Source organism: Hyperolius riggenbachi, chromosome 4 (genome assembly GCF_040937935.1).
Source record: "Hyperolius riggenbachi isolate aHypRig1 chromosome 4, aHypRig1.pri, whole genome shotgun sequence".
NCBI lineage: Eukaryota > Metazoa > Chordata > Amphibia > Anura > Hyperoliidae > Hyperolius > Hyperolius riggenbachi.
In genome coordinates, this window is record NC_090649.1 from 229,008,989 (window position 1) to 229,029,241 (window position 20,253).

General features: G+C 40.6%; 1 protein-coding gene across 4 annotated transcripts in view; it reads right to left on the reverse strand.

Moving 5' to 3' along the window:
- The window catches only part of KHDRBS2 (KH RNA binding domain containing, signal transduction associated 2), a 588,641-nt gene that overhangs the window by 229,344 nt on the left and 339,044 nt on the right, over positions 1 to 20,253 (reverse strand). For all 4 annotated transcript variants that reach the window (XR_011031441.1, XR_011031439.1, XR_011031440.1 and 1 more), the window contains one exon: positions 1,376 to 1,458. Coding sequence is in view for 1 of the 4 variants with exons in the window: in XM_068281437.1 (XP_068137538.1) it covers positions 1,376 to 1,458 (83 nt within the window). In the remaining 3 variants the exon portion in view is untranslated. The remainder of the gene's footprint in view (positions 1 to 1,375; positions 1,459 to 20,253) is intronic.

Here is a 20,253-nt window from a genome sequence, read left to right on the forward strand (position 1 = left end):
TAGTAACAATGGTAACAAAATTAACCAGGGGGCTCCCCAACAGACGTCCCCCTGCCAACCACAAAGCGATATTAGGAGCCCTTGGTTGTAGCTGGCTGCTGACACTGCCCCGAACACCCCCCCCCCACACACACACACACACGCACACACATGATCACCTTCCAAGATAACTGGGCTCCCTGGGCCCTTGCAGAATCTTTTGCAGAGTAGCATCTCACCTGTGCTGGCACTCCTCTGTCAGTTGGGAGATGAAGACAGGGAGTAAGGAGCCACAGACTGAAAGAGGAGTGCTCCTGCCAGTGTAGGTGAGACACTACTCTGCAAAAGACTCTGTAGAGGCCCCAGGAGCAACAGTAAAGTTGGGGGGGAAACACCTTGTGGGTCCCACAGGCTCTGGTGCCCTAGGGCTATTGCCCCCTTTGCCTCTATGGTAGCACCGGCTCTGATGTCAGAACAGAATATAAAAACTGATCACTCGCTCAAATCGGATGTAAAGTAAAAATTGCATAGTGTATAACAGCCTTTATTCAGTGCTCCAACCCTTTTTCTGCAAGCATGGTTGCATGATAACATTTTGCTTTAAGGCATTATTGCATGGCAGGCTAGCTAAGAGCATCTTCAGCATAACACTGACTGAGTAAATGTCTGCCACATGAAGAGGATCTTTTTTTTTTCCAGTTATACTATATCCTGATATACTTTAACCCCCTTGGCGGTATGAAAAATACCGCCAGGGGGCAGCGCAGCAGTTTTTTTTTAATTGTTTTTTTTTTAAATCATGTAGCGAGCCGAGGGCTCGCTACATGATAGCCGCTGCTCAGCGGCATCCCCCCAGCCCCGCCGATCGCCTCCGGCGATAGGCGATCAGGAAATCCCGTTCAAAGAACGGGATTTCCTGGAGGGCTTCCCCCGTCGCCATGGCGACGGGGCGGAATGACGTCACCGACGTCAGCGACGTCGGGACATCATTGGGAGACCCGATCCACCCCTCGGCGCTGCCTGGCACTGATTGGCCAGGCAGCGCTCGGGGTCTGGGGGGGGGGGCGCGCGCCGCACCGGATAGCGGCGATCGGGCGCGCGGCGGCGGCGATCGGGGTGCTGGCGCAGCTAGCAAAGTGCTAGCTGCGTCTAGCAAAAAAAAAATTAAGTAAATCGGCCCAGCAGGGCCTGAGCGGCACCCTCCGGCGGCTTACCCCGTGTCACACACGGGGTTACCGCTAAGGAGGTTAATGTCTACATTTCATTTCACCAGTTTAGAATATTCATATCCAACCTTTAAAATGTTCATACCAATATTATAGTTGTTTATATTTGCTTCACTTAGTGAAATTATTTCTCATTAATTATTAACTGTTATTTATGGAAAAAAATATACCTCTGAGGCTGTGTCGTGTAGCTGTTGTCATAATCTTCATAGCTTAGCTCATCATAATCCTCTCCAAAACCATCATCATAACCCTGATAATAAATATGAAAACACAGATAATTAAAATATGAAAACAGAAAACACGATACTGTAATGCTATTACATCTATCTGTTTGAACTATAAAAATTCATTTCTTAATAAAAATATCATGTGAATTAAAGACCAGAGCCTCACTTTAAAATAATATGCTCCAAAAGCAAGTTAAAATTTTGACAAGCATACATTAGTGTGTAATCACTGAAGATGGCATCAGTCTTTCACAAAGCTGTAGTTGTGCCTAGTAAATTACCATCCTGTAAATAAAAAACAGTCCCAGCATACGTTGAGCAATAATAATATGTTATATATCTGTAAAAAAAAAGTTCTGTATAAACTGTAGCAAGATGGTGGGTAAACTTTTAGAAGTCAAAGTGGACCTTAACTTAAAATAGGTCACTGCCTCTTTAAAAACTAAATATATCTCTCTAACAACTGTGAGTACCCAGTGTACTCAGACGTCACCCCCTGCCTCTTTCTGAGCCCATTTCCATCTTAAGCCATTCCCCCTTTGAAGTGTGAAATAGAAAAAGATGCCTACAAGGCATTACAATAGAATGGGACCAAGGCTGCATTAAGCAATTGTAAGGAGTGCAATAAAAGTTGTAAAAAAGAAATTAGGCTGGAAAAGATTGAAACTGAAAATCAAATTGCTAGGGATATCAAATCAAATCCCAAGAAGTTTTAAGACTATATTAACTTTAAAAAAAATAGAAAGGTGGACTGTATTAAATTTCTAAAGGATGAGGTAGGGAATTCCATGGTAAATGACCAAAGTGGGGTGGAGCTATTGAATGCTTGCTTTGCTTCTGTCTTCACAGGGGAAACATCATTGTTGCAAATTACAGCGGTGGAAGGGTCCCAATCTTCCAATTTTAATATTAAATGTGGCATAGTTCCAATAGATTGGCATACAGTCAACATTTTCCCATTATTTAAGAAGGACCAAAAGTCAGATCCGGGAATTTATAGACCTGTAAGCTTAAAGGAAACAGATAACAAATGTATTTAAAGTAAAGTAAGTATTTATACTTAACTGGGACTTCTTCCAGCTCCATGTGGTCCATGGACCATCCTCTGCTCCTTTATACCATTGTCACCACAGGTAATTTCACCAGTCACTGTACTCTGCAAATGGGCTGCCCAGTCACATGCATGCCCCCTTTTGCACTGCTCCAGCCGGGAACATTCTGCCTCTGCACAGTATGTCTGCAGTATGTCTGCACAGGAGCATAATGTTCCCAGCAGTGGAAGCGCAACAGGGGCACGCATGCTCAGAAGAGCACAACTGGCCGAGGCTGGGGCAATTACTTGAGGTGACATTAGGACAACAGAGAGGCTGAGGGGGATGATGGAGCCAACGGGCCACATGTGACTGGAGGAAGCCCCAGTTAAGTAAAAATACTTCAGTTTTTGCTATCTCAGGTACACTTTAACATCAGTTGTGTGCACTTTTTTTGAGGGGCTCCTTAGAGATGCTATACAAGACTTCATAGCAGAGAATGATCTAATTTTTCAGCATCAACATGGTTTTACTGAGGAGGACAGGTCTTGTTTGACTAACATGCTCAGTTTGTATGAGGTGGTGAATACTACTGTGAATAGTGAGAACGCTGTAGATGTAATATACCCACAATGTAATATACCCATAATGTTACCCACAACAGTCTGGTGCAAAAGTTTAAAATGCAAGAACTGGGGAAGAATCTGTGTGCATGGATAGAGATCTGGTTTTTGGACAGAAAGCAAAGAGTTGTGGTCAATGGATCATATTCAAAATGGGTGACTGATAGCAGCGGGGTCCCACAAAGGTCAGTACAAGGTCCAGAACTCTTCAATGTATTTATTAATGACCTAGTAGATGAAGTAGAAAGTAATGTTGCTATTTTTGTAGATACAAAATTGTGCAGAATTATCAACTCTCAGGAAGATAGTGACATATTTCAGAAGGACCTGGATAGGATGACTATATGGACACATAAATGCCAGATGAAATTCTTTGTTGAAAAATGTAAAGTCATGCATTTTGGTCATACCAATGGTCTAGCACCATACATAATGAAAGGGATACAGATGGGGACTTAGAGGTACTTGTTGACAACAAGTTAAATAATGGTATTCAATGCCATGCAGCATTTGGTAGAATTGGTAGTAATAATCATTTTACCATATTTATACAGCAGGTATTGGGGCCTTATCCCTTGGGGGGCATTGCATGGCTAAGACTGTATATGTCTCTATGTATATGTTCTATTCCTATGCAGAGGGCAGGAAGAGGGTTTATGAAGTGTTGCAGGAGTGACATCACAAGTGGGCAGGATTGGTGGGGATAACAACGCTCTTGGCCATCGCTCAGCTAAACCAATCCCAATCCGCCAGGTGGATCGCTGGGCAAGAGGGGTAAGTGGCTGCTGTACACATGCTAGATTCCCTGCAGAGATGGTCATAGCAGCCCCTTCAGCCGAGTTTTATCTAGCAAGATTAGCATGTGTACATGGATTTATATATTGGAGATTTAGGAGAAAACCAAGGGATCTGTGTGAAGCTATGCACACAACAACAGAATATACAGGCGAAAATCCCAAAATTTGAATATCGTGCAAAAGTTCGTTTATTTCAGTAATTCAACTTAAAAGGGTGAAACTAATATATGAAATAGACTGATTACATGCTAAGCAAGATATTTCAAGCATTTGTTATAATTTTGATGATTATGGCTAACAGTTTATGAAAACCCTAAAATCAAAATCTCAGAAAGTTAGAATATGACATAAAATCAATGAAACAAAGATTTTTCAGACCTTTGAAAAATATAATCATGCATATGTACTCAGTACTTGGTTTGTGCCCATTTTGCATCAATGATTGCCTTAATGCGGCGTGGCATGGATGCATTCAGCCTATGACAATGCTGATGTGTTATGGAAGGGTGCTTCAATAGCGGCCTTCAGTTCTTTTGCATTGTTCTGTTTCATGTCTCTCATCTTTCTCTTGGCAACGCCCCATAGAATCTCTATGGATTTCAGGTCAAGCGCGTTTGATGGTGAATCAAGTACAGTAGTCCCTTGGTCATTGAACCAGGTTTTGGCACTTTTGGCAGTGTGGGCAGGTGCCAAGTCCCGCTGGAAAATGAAGTCAGCATCTCTCTAAAGCTTGTTTGCGGAAAGAAGCATTAAGTGCTGCAAAATCTCCTGGTAGACAGCTGCATTGACTCTAGACTTAATGAAGCACAGTGGACCGTCACCAGCAGATGACATGGCTTCCCAAATCAACACAGACTGTAGAAACTTCACACTGGACTTCAAGCATCTTGGATTGTGTGCCTCTCCATTCTTCCTCCAGACTCTGGGTGCTTGGTTACCAAATGAGATGCAAAATTTGGTCTTACCAGATAAGAGGACTTTAGACCACTGAGCAACAGACCAGTTATTTTTTCCTTTAGCCCAGGTAAGATGCTTATGACATAGTTTGTTCTTCAGGAGAAGCTTAAAGGATAACTGTAGTGAGATGTATGTGGAGGCTGCTATATTAGTTTCCTTTTAAATAATACCAGTTGTCTGGCAGCCCTGCTGATCTATTTGGCTGCAGTAGTGTTTGAATCACACCAGAAACAATCATGCAGGTAATCTTGTGATCTGACAATAATGTCAGAAACACCTGATCTGCTGCATGCTTGTTCAGGGTCTATGGCTAAAAGCATTTGAGGCAGAAGATCAGCAAGACAGCCAGGCAACTGGTATTGCTTAAAAGGAAATAAATATGGCAGCCTCCACATACTTCTCACTACAGTTGTCATTTAACAAGAGGAATACGTTATTTTAAGCCCATGTCCGGGACCCAGTGACATCACGTGTGGTCAGTATTGGTGGGAAGAGCAATGCTCTTGGCCATAGTTCAGCTAAAGCAGTACACTAATCCACTCCTTGTGAAAGTCCACAACATGTTTGATTGGCCTTTTCCTGACAATCTTCTCCCAGCTGTGGTCATCCCTGCTGCTTGTGCTCCTTTTTATTCCACAATTTTCCTTTTTACACAACTATTCTATTATTATTATTATGTGCTTTGATGTAGCACTTTGGGAACACCCAACTTCTTTTGCAATTGCCTTTTGAGGGTTTTCCTCCTTATGGAGGGTGTCAGTGATGGTTTACTGCTCAACTGTCAGGTCAGAAAATTTTTCCATGATTGTGATTCCTACTCAGGGCCCGATTACCGACCAGGCAACAAAAGCAGTCGCTTGGGGCCCCATCAGAGTCAAAGGGGCCCCATCAGCACATAAACCAGCCCTCGCCATCCTGTCAGCGGTGGCTGGATGGTATAATGGTTAAAGGGACTCTGAGCAGTGCAGTAACTATGGAAAGATGCATATCTCCCCCTAGGTCCCCCTCCTGCTACTGTGCGCTCTGCCGCTGCCCACTCCTCCCTCCCTTCCCACAGAGAACCACAGCTGCAGCAAAAATGATAGCAGCAGATGGCAAACGCTCACTCACCTATCCATGATCCAAGCGATAGAGATCCCCTCATCTGAAATCCATCTGTCTCTTCTACAGTGCAGCTGCTCGCTCTGAACTTCCTGATTCTCAGATCAGACAGGAAGTAGGAAGTAGTAATAGTAGTAGTAACAGAGCGGCAGCACTCTAGAGGAGACAGATGGGCTCCGGATGACGGGACCTCTATTGCTTGGATCGCAATAGGTGAATATGAGTCATCTGGTGCTGTCATTCTCCCCCGCTGCGGCTGCCTTCTTTGCTGGACTATCGTATTCACTGGGATGGAGGCTGCATGGTGGCTGTCTAGTTTGGGAGGAAATCGGTTGTTCGGTGGTGGGGGTGGTTATGTAATTCTGTCTGGGGATAGGCTTCCGGTTTGGCGGTGTCCAGAGCTTTCTGCTATTGCCAGGCTGGAGATGCAGGGGGAAAGTGCTGCTGCTGTGATATCTGGCGCCCTCTTCACAGGGGTGCCCCAGCCCTTGAGTGCAAATGTCCCAGCCATTCATCTCTCACTCTGCATTTTGCTGCTGCTATTCCCTGCATTGTGCACCCACAGAGAAAAGCAGGCTGTTGCCCATAGCAACCAGTAGCTCGGCTGTCCCGGTGTGTGCGACATACTGCTGTGCAGCTACATCTTCTGATTCTATTACAACATGATGGGGGGGCCCAAATCAGTTACTTTGCTTAGGGCCCCATTTAGCCCCATTTAGAGATCACTTAAAGGCTCAGGAACCCTTTGCAGGTGTTTTGGATTAATTAGCTAATATTCTAATTTTTTGAGATTTAATGTTGGGATTTTCATAAGCTGTAAGCCATAATCATCAAAATTATAACAAATAAAGGCTTGAAATATCTCACTTTGCATGTAATGTATTTATATATTATGTTAACCTTTTAAGTTCAATCACTGGAATGAATGAATGTTTGCACAATATTCATTTTTTTTTTCGAATTTCACCTGTACAAAGTACTAGTCACTTACTGGCTAGCTATACTATTCGGTGTGAAAACTATAGATTGTTCACAATAGGCTGCATTCATGAAGGCCAGAGATGCCTTATGTATTTCAGCTATTTTTTATGAAGCAAGATGTGTTGTATTCTAGCAATGACAGCCTTCTTCTGGGTAAATAAATCCAGTAGGTAGGGGTACACACATTTTGAGAACGGCATATGAAAACTTATGATGACCATAATTACTACTAATTACACTGACATGAAAATACTTATCTACAGAATAAAGGTTAATATGGTTTATTTGCAGAATAAAATGCCTTCAAATGTATCTTGGTTATGAAAGAAATCATTTCATTAAATGCATTGCACTGCATAAGCTAATAATAATATAGCACCTTCTCCGAATCCTGCCTAGGTGCAAGAAATCTCACTGCCTACATGCTGTGAAGTAGATGACACAGGGCTTGTTAAGTGAAACCGCACATATTACAAATCAGACCTTGAAGGTTGAAGCTGAAAAATTCCACACAATAAACTCTTCATTACTTGCAATTTTGTTAACATATTGCCAGGCCTTTATGTCTTAACTAGCTCTTCATTTAACTCCTGTTTGTACAATATTGTGTACTAAATTAAATAACTAACTATACTTCCTTACAGATCTACATTTGTAGTCCAACAGGATGTCTTTCCATCCATGGAAAAGTAGGCATATTCTACATGTTAGTTTTAACAGATTAGGGGCTTGATTCACAAAAGAGTGCTAACTGTTAGCACGGCCGTTTTTGCGCAAATTGTCGCATTGTGCGCGAGTTTCACGCTAAACGAGAATGTTTTCGCGCGCAAACGCGAATTTTCGTGTGAAAGTTCGCGATCGCTCGCAATGCGATAATTCGCACGAAAACGGCCGTGCTAACAGTTATCACTCTTTTGTGAATCAAGCCCTAGATGTTGGAGTCAATATTAATATCAAATCTTCTAGAAATGATCAACGAGTTACAAATAATTCCAATTTGTATGTAAATTTCATACAGATTATTTCATTTTATACATGAAAGTACACATGTAATCAGGACAAGCCTCGTGCATAGCCCATGGTACCTACCGCATCTTTAACTTCACAGGAGGCACCTTACCATAAGACACCCTCACTACATTAGAGGAGGGAGTCCAGAAAAAAAAAAACAGGTGCATTTTCAAGGCTCAACCACATCACACACCATACATGTATAACCACATCGCACACATACACGCCAACATGGATATACACACACTGCATGCACTGACTTAAGCAGTAGCTCACCTCCCAGCACTCACTGTTATCTCCCCTGCAGACTTTAGAGCTCTATGCTCTCCCTCCTCTAGCTGTCTTCCTCCAAACTGGATCAGGCACAAGCCTGGTCTTTATTTATGTAACCTTTCTTCACTCTGCTGGTGACACATGGTACAGTCTGCCCATGAAAAATCTTTACCTTTTCACAAATGGATCAGCAGGAGGATCTGTATGGCTGATATTGTGGTGAAACCTCTTCCACAGTGTGATGTCAGGATCATGGTCCTGACAGTTTCCTGTCTGTGAACCTTGTTGCATTGTGGGAAATAACAGCTGTTTATAGCTGTTTCCAAATGCCAAAAAAGCAAGCAGCATCTCCTTCCACTGACTTTACCTGCCAGCAGTAAAAATGTCACCATGTAATAAATGTCAGAATGTAAATCAGGGAGAGGAAAGATTTTACAATGGGCAAACACTGACTAAATCATTTATACATAATTATTGTAAAAATGAAGCACTTTATTGATTACATTATTTTCACTGGAGTTCCTCTTTAATCATGTTGACCTGGTTCCGGCCCTGCAGAGATGCAGCATTCAGTCCATCAGACTAACAGATATTTTCCTTACACTTTTAGCATCGATTTTTTCACTATGATCAAATCTGCCAGATATTGATGTGCACAGGGAGAGGCTACATTTTGTGTAGCATGCAAATACATTAGAAAAATACTTTAAAGAAATAAACCAGTATACATACATAAGCTCTTTGATGTTGAACTATACAACTGTAAAACATGTACTGTGAATAATTATTAATTCTACAATAAATAAATAGCATTATATTTGAAGGTCATTTCCATTGTGTTAGCCTACAGGATATGTTGTACCACTCTTAGTATATGGTAATAAAAATGTGGTTACAACTTGTATATACATTGATCTACTTGTTTATCCCATGAAATGTGTTATTGTTAGTAGATTCAAATGTATTCTAGGGGGCTTTGGTTGAAAAGTATAGTTCAAAGCCTTCCAGCCATTCTTTCCAGTTTATATAATCCATATAGTGATTTTTCTCGTGTTGATTTTGTATGGACAAGGAAAATTACTTTTATGTCAGTGATAATGGAAATCTGACAGAAGGCAACCATGCTTTAACATATATAATATTAAGAACTACTTTTGTTGCAACAATGGTTTCAAGGCATTGTTTATGTACAGATTTGAATGAGGGTACATAATTCAGTGTACGTAAAAACACCTTGCTTATAGGTGCATTACTATATGGTGTGATGTGGCGCCACAGTTAATTGAGGCCGTGCATTCCATTATATTTAAATGCTATCACATTGACTTTTTGAAGTGCCCAAAACTGAAATACATTGTTGTAGACAGGCAAACTAAAAATAAAAGAAAGTCTTGTCACCTCCTGGTTGTGTGTCTGCAGAGCACCTTATTTGAACACATTAGTTGAGTTTACAAAACTTGTGAATTACTCAGCTTTACTTATTTCACACCTCTGCATTTGCCAAGCAAAATAAAAAAAAAAACACAAACGCACACACACACACACATTTAAACTTATTTCTTGGGTGCTTGTGTAGATAAAACCCTCTAGGGGAACACAAATTCAAGTAATCCTGAGTAACGTCCAGTAAAGCTTCAGGTGTGCTGCCATTACCAAAGAGCCAACAGTAAAACAGGTTGAGAAGAAGGAGGGGAACATGCAGATATCAAAGCGCACTCCCAGTGCATATAAGTACAATGGATGAGAGCAGTGGCGTAGCTAGAGTACATGAGACCCCATAGCAAAACGTACATGGGGTCATCAAATGTAGGCACTCTTGAGAAGCCACCTGCCCTTACCCTATGGATAAGAGTTACTTGAGCATTTTACATATTCATGCAATCTACACTGCATATAGTCCATGGGCACTGAGACAAAGTCAGAGGGTGAAGGAACACAGGAAAGTTAATGGTGAATACATTAAGTACCCCCTCTACTCCAGGGCCTCATAGCAGCTGCTATGGCTGCTGTGGCTATTGCTACACCCCGGGGTGAGAGATACACACAGATACAGAGACCCTCATCTTCTTTTTGGCTGAATAAGTCATACAGCAATGTCAGTGTTTGTGGTTGTTATAGGTGGTTATAGGAGGGGAGATTTGAAGGGATGCTTACTTACATATCAGAAACCCTAACAATGGCCCATATGACAACAGTTACAATAGCAGAAAGATTTTATTATACTCTAGCCAGCTTTGCTACATAATTTATGTTCTCTAATAATATCCAGCCTGACATGTAAATTAGGTAAAGTTATACATATATAGCTGAAAGGTTATCAGAAATAAAAGAAAGTAAAATAACATGAAAAAATGCTGCTTCTATCAGAGCAGAATTATTTAAAGCCACATGTATTGATACTGAGACTCGGAATGCATATAGAGATACAAAGTTTTTACATATTAAAAAGTATGTGTGTGTATGTGTGTGGTGGTGGTGGTGGTGGTGGTGGGGGGGTGGGGGGGGTCTTCTCTTGCTTATGTAAAAATGTAATCCATTAAATATTTGGGATTTGCTTCCTAAGCAATCTATTATCCATGTTTCATAGATGGTTACATACCACATTTTTAGTTATTTGGAAATAATTGTGTATCCCTTATAAAACTAACACATTGGCCTCAATTCACTAAGCTTATCTTCTGTCTTTAATAACTCTTCTAGAGTTGTTACCATGGTGATAAGGCATGTAGTATTCAGGAAACATTTTACCTCAGGCAAACCTAAAGCTAACTCTTCTGTCTTTAAGTTAACTCTTTAATCCTTAAAATAACTCCAGAATTAAAGACAGGCTGTTCATTAACTGCGTGTGAAAATAACTACAGAGGAGGTAACTTAACTAAAGAAGAGGTAACGTAACTACAGAGGAGGTAAATTAACTACAGAAGAGGTAACGTAAGGAATGAAGAGATAAGATAACTCTCTTACTGTGTGGAGGTAAGTTTTCTCTTGCCTTATTATCTCCAGCATGATCTTAGTGAATTGAGACCATAGACCTCAATTCACTAAGCTTATCTCCTGTCTTTAATAACGTTTCTAGAGTTATCACCATGGTGATGAGGCATGTCGTATTAAGGAAACATTTTACCTCAGGCAAACCTAACGTTAACTCTTCTATCTTTAAGTTAACTCTTCAATCCTTAAAATAACTCCAGAGTTAAAGACAGGCTGTTTATTAACTGCATGTGAAAATAACTACAGAGGAGGTAAATTAACTACAGAGGAGGTAACTTAAAGAGAACCTGTACTGAGTAAAATTATTTAAAATAAACACATGAGGTAACTTCAAATGAACATTACATAGTTACCTTGCCATCAGTTCCTCTCAGAAGCTCACCATTTTCTTCTTACAGTGATCCCTTCCAGTTCTGACAACATTTTGTCAGAACTGAAATATATCAGTTGCTGCCAGTTATATATCAGTTGCTGTCAGTTACAGCTGAAAGGAGAACTGATGTGTCCATGTTTCCCTATGGCTCAAGTGGGCGATGTTACAGTTTAACAGTGTGCTGACCAGGAAGCTGTTATGGGGTAATAGCCATTTTCAAAATGGAGGACGGAGAATTCTATTGATCACAGTGGACAAACAGGACGCAGGAGAGGAAAAATAGATTGAGGAGTATACTGCACGGGAGGCAAGTATGACTTGTGTATGTTTATTTTGACTTTTAATTTTCAGTATAGGTTTTCTTTAAGGAATGAAGAGATAAGATAACTCTCTCACTGTGTGGAGGTACGTTTTCTCTTGCCTTATTATCTACAGCATGATCTTAGTGAATTGAGAGGCCATTGTTGCACAACATGACTAAAATATTCCTCCTGTAATTTAAGTACTTAATTACATTTAGATGCTGCCATTCATGGTGTTTTATTTTCAAAATTATGGTTTTCCTCCACTCTCGGTTTCCAAGGCTTTAACTGTTATGCCACATTCAATTACTATTAATTTAGTAGCTGGGAATTATATTCATATCCATGAAACAAGAAATTATGGACAATTAAATGTGTTGATTTCCGAATGGAATCTGAAAAAAACATCTTAAAAAATAAACATTTTCATTAATCTCAGATAGCTTGTAATATCAAATTAATACCTGCTGCTTTGTTTCTAGTTGGTTATCTTGATGGGTAATATGATGTATTTCTTTTTTATTTCCTAAACCCAAAGTTGGTGCCAAATTAATTTCCTCCAGGCTTATATTATTTGGTAATTTAGTTTATTATTTTATCTTAAATGAGTGAAACCAAATACTGTACTGTACTAATTTCATGGAAAATATTAAATGTACTTCCATTTTGTTTTCTATTACAATATTATTTTTATTAAAATACTTTAAACAGTTGTAATGTCTAGTGCCACTGAGTGTGAGGGATTTATACTGATTTTCTATGTGGCCTTTTGGCGGTAGGAAAAGCAAATTCAAATTTGTCTTTTCTAATAAAAAAATAAGAGTCTTCATATGATATGCAAGATGAGCTCAGCAAAACTATTACAGTCAGTTGTTTGTTTAGCTGCGTGAATACAGAGGTGAGTATGCCACTCCATGAAACCACCATTTTGTTTTTTTAATTACTCTCCTAATTATGAGATGAAGGAGATGAAGAGCATGTCACACACAAATCTGAGATGAGTCGATATTGGGTTGATGTTTTTAAGTTTAGCACAGGGAATAGATGCTGCAGTTTTCAATTTGAAGAATAAAGATCTTTCAAAGACCTTTATGTGACTTTCCAGATATTTTTTATTCTAGGTAATTAACTATCCTGGCTCAACTCCACAGAAGTATTATCACAATGTGAAAAAGTAAAGGCACCCTATGGAAATATTTGCATTTTTAAACATATTTTATCACACACTGTTTACAGGATACAATTTGCATGGAGTTTTCTATGGTTTTCTTCAACATTCCAAAAACAAACAGGTTACTGATAATTGGTCATGCATTTAAACTTCCCTTATCCTACATTAGGAACATAAGACATTGGCTGACTATTATAGGGATTAGATTGTCTCTCTGAGGGCCCATCAGTGACATGAATATATACACTGTGTAAAAGCACTGCAAAATACTGTATGTCAGCAATATACACAATAATAATATACTAAACTGCACATTTTGCCTACACAAACAGTAACATTGGAGTCTACCACTTAACACACATTTGCATTGGAGTCTATGGCTATTTACATTGTTGCAGTGGCGGTGGACATGCACCGATCTGCCAAAAGTCAGTCAAGAACTTCCTGTCCAGCAGGGAGCATGTCACTGTTCGGGGGGCAGACTTCTGCACATTACCTTGCCACAGCAGTGTGCCGCAGGGTAATGTGCAAGAGGAGATGGTGCAGTGTGATTGACCTGCCGCAGGACATTTGCACCACACCATGAGTGACGTTAGCCATAGCCTCCCTGGCGGTAAGCCCGACCTGAGCTCGAGGTAGGAAAATATAACCCATAGTGGTAAGCCCAAGCTAAGGTCGGGCTAGGGAATTAGCTGCTCTCCTACATGTTTAGGAGTCCCACTCGCGATCGCTGCTGCGCAGTGGGACTCCAGCATCTCTTCCTGGCTCTCCCCGGCCTGTTTGTATCTTTTGCCAGCCACCGGGATCCCTATAGCCCCGCTCGAGGCTAATCAATGCAGCTGTGCGGCGTGACATCACCGGGGGCGGGACACATTTTTTAAGTGGCCCTGAAGAGTTGTTGCAGGGCAGAAGGCAGAAGGTTTGAATAGAAAAAAACACCCTGTAAATGTGTATATATAATATGTACAGTTACCGACCTCTGCCTGCCCCCTGCACCGACCTCTGCCTGGATTTTGACTACTCTCTGCTTGCCACCTGCACCGACCGCTGAATGAAATTTGACTAATCTCTGTCTGACTTATTTGTACAGTTTCACTGATTTCTACAGATGAAGATGTATAATGCACCTATGCAGAACAACCATTACAGCGGAGGTGAACTGAAATAAAGCATAAAACATTTAAGTCTGCTGTCTTAGAAATACAACAACCAAGATTTATACATTTGGCTTGAAATATATGAAGGTGGCAGGATATGCTATCACTATCTGGCTATTTTGAAATTCCACAGAAAGGGCACTCATCTGAGACAGCTGAAAAATGAAGTCAAGCTTTAAATTATGAAATGGAGAAATATCCAAGTCAAGGTAGCAGGGTAAATGGCAAATAGGCATACTGTAACCATGAATTAAAAAGAGGATGGGAGCACAATGCCAACAAGCATATTAAGAAGGAACCAAAAGACCTGAATTTGTATCCAGAATTAGTGCCCAGGTCCTTCCAGAGCTCCCAATTTTTAACCAAATGCTTTATATATATGTCTTGAATCCCAGCAAGCAGCAATGCAATCCCAAAAAAAGCCAGATTTCTTTAACTCAGTTTTATTGCAAAATAAACATAAACAAAGGACATGCAGGTTTCACATGCACAGATAATTGTAAAAGATGAATTTGCCAATACCATACAAAACATGTGTCAGCAAATATAACCAATTAATAAATGTTTATACAAGCAATCTAGTAATAAAACAGAGAAAACCCGTTAAGCAAGATTCCACGATCTAACAAAATTAACTACACAAAATTGCCTACACAACCTTCCCTCACATCAGCTAAAATTAGATCTCTAAAAATTATATCCCGCTAACTGATAAGGAATATGAGAGAAACAGACCAATCTGCCCAATTAGTTTGAAATGTTGGTAAGGTATCACACATGGGGCCATATGCAATTAACTTTTTCTCCTGAGTTTTCTCCAAAGTGATATTTTTAAACTTGTCAATAAAATGCATTTTAAGCTACCAGCAAGCTAGAAAATACTCAAAATAATTTTGGTAGTACTTTTTCACCTACCTTTTGGTATTTTTTCAATTACAAAATCCTGAAAAACTATTTTAAAAAGACATTGAAAAATTATCTCCTAGGAGAAAACTCAGGTGAAAAAGTGAATTGCATATGGCCCATGGTGTAAAAAGCCAGATTTCATGAGAATGCACCTGCAGAACATATCGAGAGCTGGAATGAGCTGGAATCTGGCTGAAGGAGAGTTTCAGTGTGAAAAGATGCTCTATGTCTTAGAGAATGTGAGTAAGATGAGAGTATGGAGTGGTGGTAGGTAGAGGAAGAGTAAGTGGGATCTGGTGTTTAATAACAAAATTCTGCTCTTAATGTTGCATTGTTAAATACATATTCTCTTGCTTTTTGAAAATAATTTATTTTGAATAGTTTAATAAATGGTACTTTGGTGATCTATCTGGTGATTCAGTTCACTCATTTTAGCTAATCTGTATTTTTTTTATGATAATAGTCTGATAAACTCTAAAAAGGTGAGGCATGAAGGTTGTTACCAAGACCCTATGTCACCTTTATTGCTGAAAGCAGCTCCATTTCATACTTGGCAGCAAAGCAAATTATCACTTACACTGCAGTCTTTTGCACTGGTGGTTATTGAATTAAAACAACTGTTATTTTATTTGCCTTCAATTTTGAAAACTATGGAATATTAAATTCAGCACCAATGATATTTAAAGCTGAAACCTATAACTGGACACTATAAAAGCTAGAGCATAGTTTGAGATTAATATAACAATAATCCAGCCTGCGCTAAGGATAAATTCTCGTGACGCATTAAGGGACTAGTGTCCTTTTATATGCCTATATAAGGCAAAGTACATCAATAAATCCTAGTGATTCCATCAAGTAAAAAAACACTCACAAATTATATATTAGTTAAAACAAGAAGTAGCTTAACTCCTTGGGGACTGCATGTAGTAAAATCTACACCGCACTTGGGGCTGATTGAGTCTGAAGTGGCATTAATTTTACTACTCTAACTTCCACACTCCCCTATATTCATTGCAGGTGCACTAAACCTATGACTAATTAGATGAATGTGTAGGTCTATATGGAGGATTCAGCTAAAAAGAAACGTCATCAATGTACGCTCCCTGAACACTTCATAAATTAGCACAAATAGCTAATGATCAATACGTGGTAGCAACTCAAAGTTCAAACAGAGCATCAGAATGGAGATGAAAGAGGATTTAAGTGACTTTAAAGGACAACTATAACGAGAGGTAGATGGAGGCTGCTATATTTGTTTCCTTTTAAACAATACCAGTTGCCTGGCAGCCCTGCTGGTCTATGTGGCTACAGTAGTGTCTGAATCACACCAGAAACAAGAATGCAGAGAATCATGTCGGATCTGACATTAATGTCAGAAACACCTGATCTGCTGCATGTTTATTAAAGGAAATCGGGAACAACAAAAAAATCCCCTGGGGGGTACTCAACTCGGTAGAGGGAAGCCTCCGGATCCCATCAAGGCTTCCCCAAATCCTCCTGTGTCCCACGCTGGTCTCGCTCTGGCCCTCCAAACAACAAGTATGTAAATATTTACCTTTCCGGCTCCAGCGCAGACGCAGTACCAGCTCTCCGCTTGGAGATAAGCGGAAATAGCCGATCGCTATCTGCCTGCTCTATTGTGCAGACGCAAGTCTCCTGTGCCCGCAACAGCACCCCCGCTGGAGCCAGGGAAGGTAAATATAGCAAGCCTTGTCAGGCTTATCAAGCTTCGGGGGAGCCAGCGCTGGATTGACTGCAGCTACAGCGGAGGGGAAATCCTCATTGGAGTCCTACCGAGGTGAGTACTCCCCAGGGGAACTTTTTTTTTTCATTACAGAGTCTCTTTAAGGGTCCATAGCTAAAAGTATTAGAGGCAGAAGAGCAGCTGGATAGCCAGGCAACTGGTATAATAATAATTGAAAAAAAAAAATAGAGCAGCCTCCATATCCCTCTCAATACAGTTGTCCTTTAAATGTGGTGAGGTTGTGCTGAGTATTTCAGAAAAAAATGATCCTCTGGAATTTTCATGCACAACCATCTCTAGAGTTTACAATTGTCTGAAAAATAGAAAATATTGAGTGAGCTGTAGTTTTGTGGAAGAAAATACCTTACTGATGTCGGTGATAAAAAGAGAATGAGCAGACCAGTTTGGAAAAATTGAAAAGCAACAGTAGATCAAATAACCGCTTATAATTACCATAGAATGCAGAATACCATCTATGAGCATGCACCACTTTGAATCTTGAAGCAGATGTGCTACAGCAGCAGATGACCACACCAGGTGCCACCCCTGTCAGCTAAGAATAGGAAACTGCCTGAGGCTACAAATTGCACAGGATCAGTTTGGAATTGGACAGTACAAAATTTGAAGAAGGTTGCCTGTTCGAATGAGTCTTCATTTCAGCTGCGACATTCAAATGGTAGGGTCAGAATTTTGCATAAACAACATGAAAACATGGATCCATTCTGCCTTTTGTCAACAGTTCAGGCTGGTAGTGGTGATGTGATGATGTGATAGACATTTTCTTGGCACACTTTTGCCCCTTATAGCAAATCTGCATCATTTAAACCTCCCATCCTACCTGAGTATTGTAGCTGACCATCTCCATGACTTAATGACCGCAGTGCAACCATCTTCTGAAGGCTACTTACAGCGGGATAATGCACCACGTCATAAAGGCTAAAATCATCTTAAACTGGTTTCTTGAACATAATAATGGTTCACTGCACACCAATATCCTCTGCAGTCATTATATCTTGGTCCAAAAGAGCAACTTTGGAAAGTGGTGGAATGGGAGATTTGCATCATACATTGTGCAGCTGATAAATCTGAGGCAATGACATAATGCTATTCTGTTATTATGGACTCTTATGAATCTCTTTCAAAAAATATTGTGGAAACTATGCTGTGAAAAATTAAGGCAGTTCTGAATGCAAAAGGGGGTCTAACCTAGTACTGGCAAAGCATACCTAATAGAGTTGCCAGTAGGGGTATATCACATGAAGGTTTCACTCACATAGAAAAATATAATCATGACAATAATATTCCAGATTACTGTTTAATTTCCAGACAGGAGTGTCCCACTAGTATTTGCTCTACTCTCATATCTTCCCATGATCTTAACCTGGTGGTGGTGGTGGTGGTGGTGGTGGTGATGGTGGTGGTGTGTGTGTGTGTGTGTGTGTGTGTGTGTGTGTGTGTGCGTGCGTGCGTGCGTGCGTGCGTGCGTGCGTGCGTGCAGGGGGAAAGAGTTAATAACATCTCTAAATATCGCAGCCATGGCCACACTACTCCAACAGCAGATGAGGCTAGAAAGAGCTGTGGCCGGCAGCTTACTTTCTGGTTTCCTGATGGGACTATCCCGTCAATGATGATAGGATGTTCAAAGCCAGGAGGAAGGGTTGGTGGTGGGGTTGCTATAAATGTGATGTCACATAAAGCTTCATCTGAGTATTAAACACTGTATTGTCAACAATCTCTGCTATAATCCTTAAAAAGATAGAAAAGACAGTGTTTCAATTAAGATACGGAATAAAGTGATGACAGGTGCTAGTGAAATGCATAGACCCCAGTGTTGCAGCTAAGATACACAGTTAGATGACACCACACAGTGACTATTCACATTTCCATTACATGAACTGTAAGTGAGAGAATCCCACTTGTTAATTAAATTGTGAGCTGTCGATTAGGTTCTTTCCTAAATAAATCTGCACAGAATGAAGAGGTAACAATATAAGTGATTTCGGGTGGATGAGGTATCCATGTGTTTTAATGCTATAACTTCAAAACAGAGCTGGCAATATATGATAATGAAAACTCCATGCATATACTGTATCAATGCTATACAAATCATTCTGAAATGTATTGCTCTTTTAAACTACCTATAAACTTAGCAACAGCATGCAGATTTGTACTCAGGACTTTCCATAATGCTTGTATCCCTGTTTACACAATTTGCTTTGGGCTTTCCCAGAAGATTTCACATAACAAGAAGCAAAATTTGCAGCATCTCTGTTTCCCTGGCTGTACCACACTGACCCATTTATTTTACATGGAGTGGTAGTAATGCTAAGACACACTGGTAAGGTATACTCTAATCACTTGGACTCCTGCCAATTATTCATTATTCCAGTGCATTGCATGGTTACATCCACAGCAGAGCAGGTATGTCATTCATTGTAACACAGTTTGCTAAAATACTCATAGTGTATGCAAGTGATCTAGTGAGAACTGTTTTTGTCAATGACACTGAAGTTGGTGGTGGTAGCAGTAGGGGTTATTTGATTTATGGTGATTAGCTTTCCACTTACTGCAGAGTCCCTGATATATGGCACCAGCAGGGATTGCCTGATGCTGATTCAACTGCTTGCCAGTTGCTTGAGCAACCAGCCTAAAAAGCACAAACCTCCCACCCTAAATATTTATTGGGGGGGCATTTATTATGACTTGTCAACAAAAACAACGTCCTCACATGGGCACCAGCTGGTGTTAAATTGTCGTATTTAATAGCAAGCTTCGCAATTCAAGAGACAACATAGTGCAGTAAATGTATCAGCAATACATCACCGTTCCAATGGATCAAACCACCCACAGAGGCCTGTCGGGTCGACAATTGTTTCGCTAATGTAGCTTCCTCGTGGACCGCTGCTCTCCGCGGCGGGGATAAGGCTCAAACGCCGCAGACAAGGTGAGCGCTTCAAATACGCAATGCTGCGCACGCCCACTAACTCACTTCTGGCCAATGGTGGGTCCAAGTCCTCCAGCGTGGGCGCGCATCATCACTGAGCGCAGCCTCACGCTGGTGGCAATAATGGTCACGTCACCACGCTCCGCGGCGCTATTCAAGCGTCGCAGTCATGGTAACCTACTAGTGTCCTAGTTTTGCTGCGTCCACCCGGAAGTAAGTCAAAGACCACCCCCGTTAGACGCAGTGATTGTGTACCATGTATTGGGCCCAACATTGCCATGGGAGAGTCTGCGAGTATCCAGGCCGCACTGAGCAGGATGGCCAGGGGAAACCTTGAGTGAAAGACATCAATGCATCACTTAAAGAGAAAGATCCCATAACCAAGGTAAAGGAAGTTACGCATACTTATTAAGGTTAATAAGATGAGAAAAGGGAGACCGAGAGCCCAATATAGTG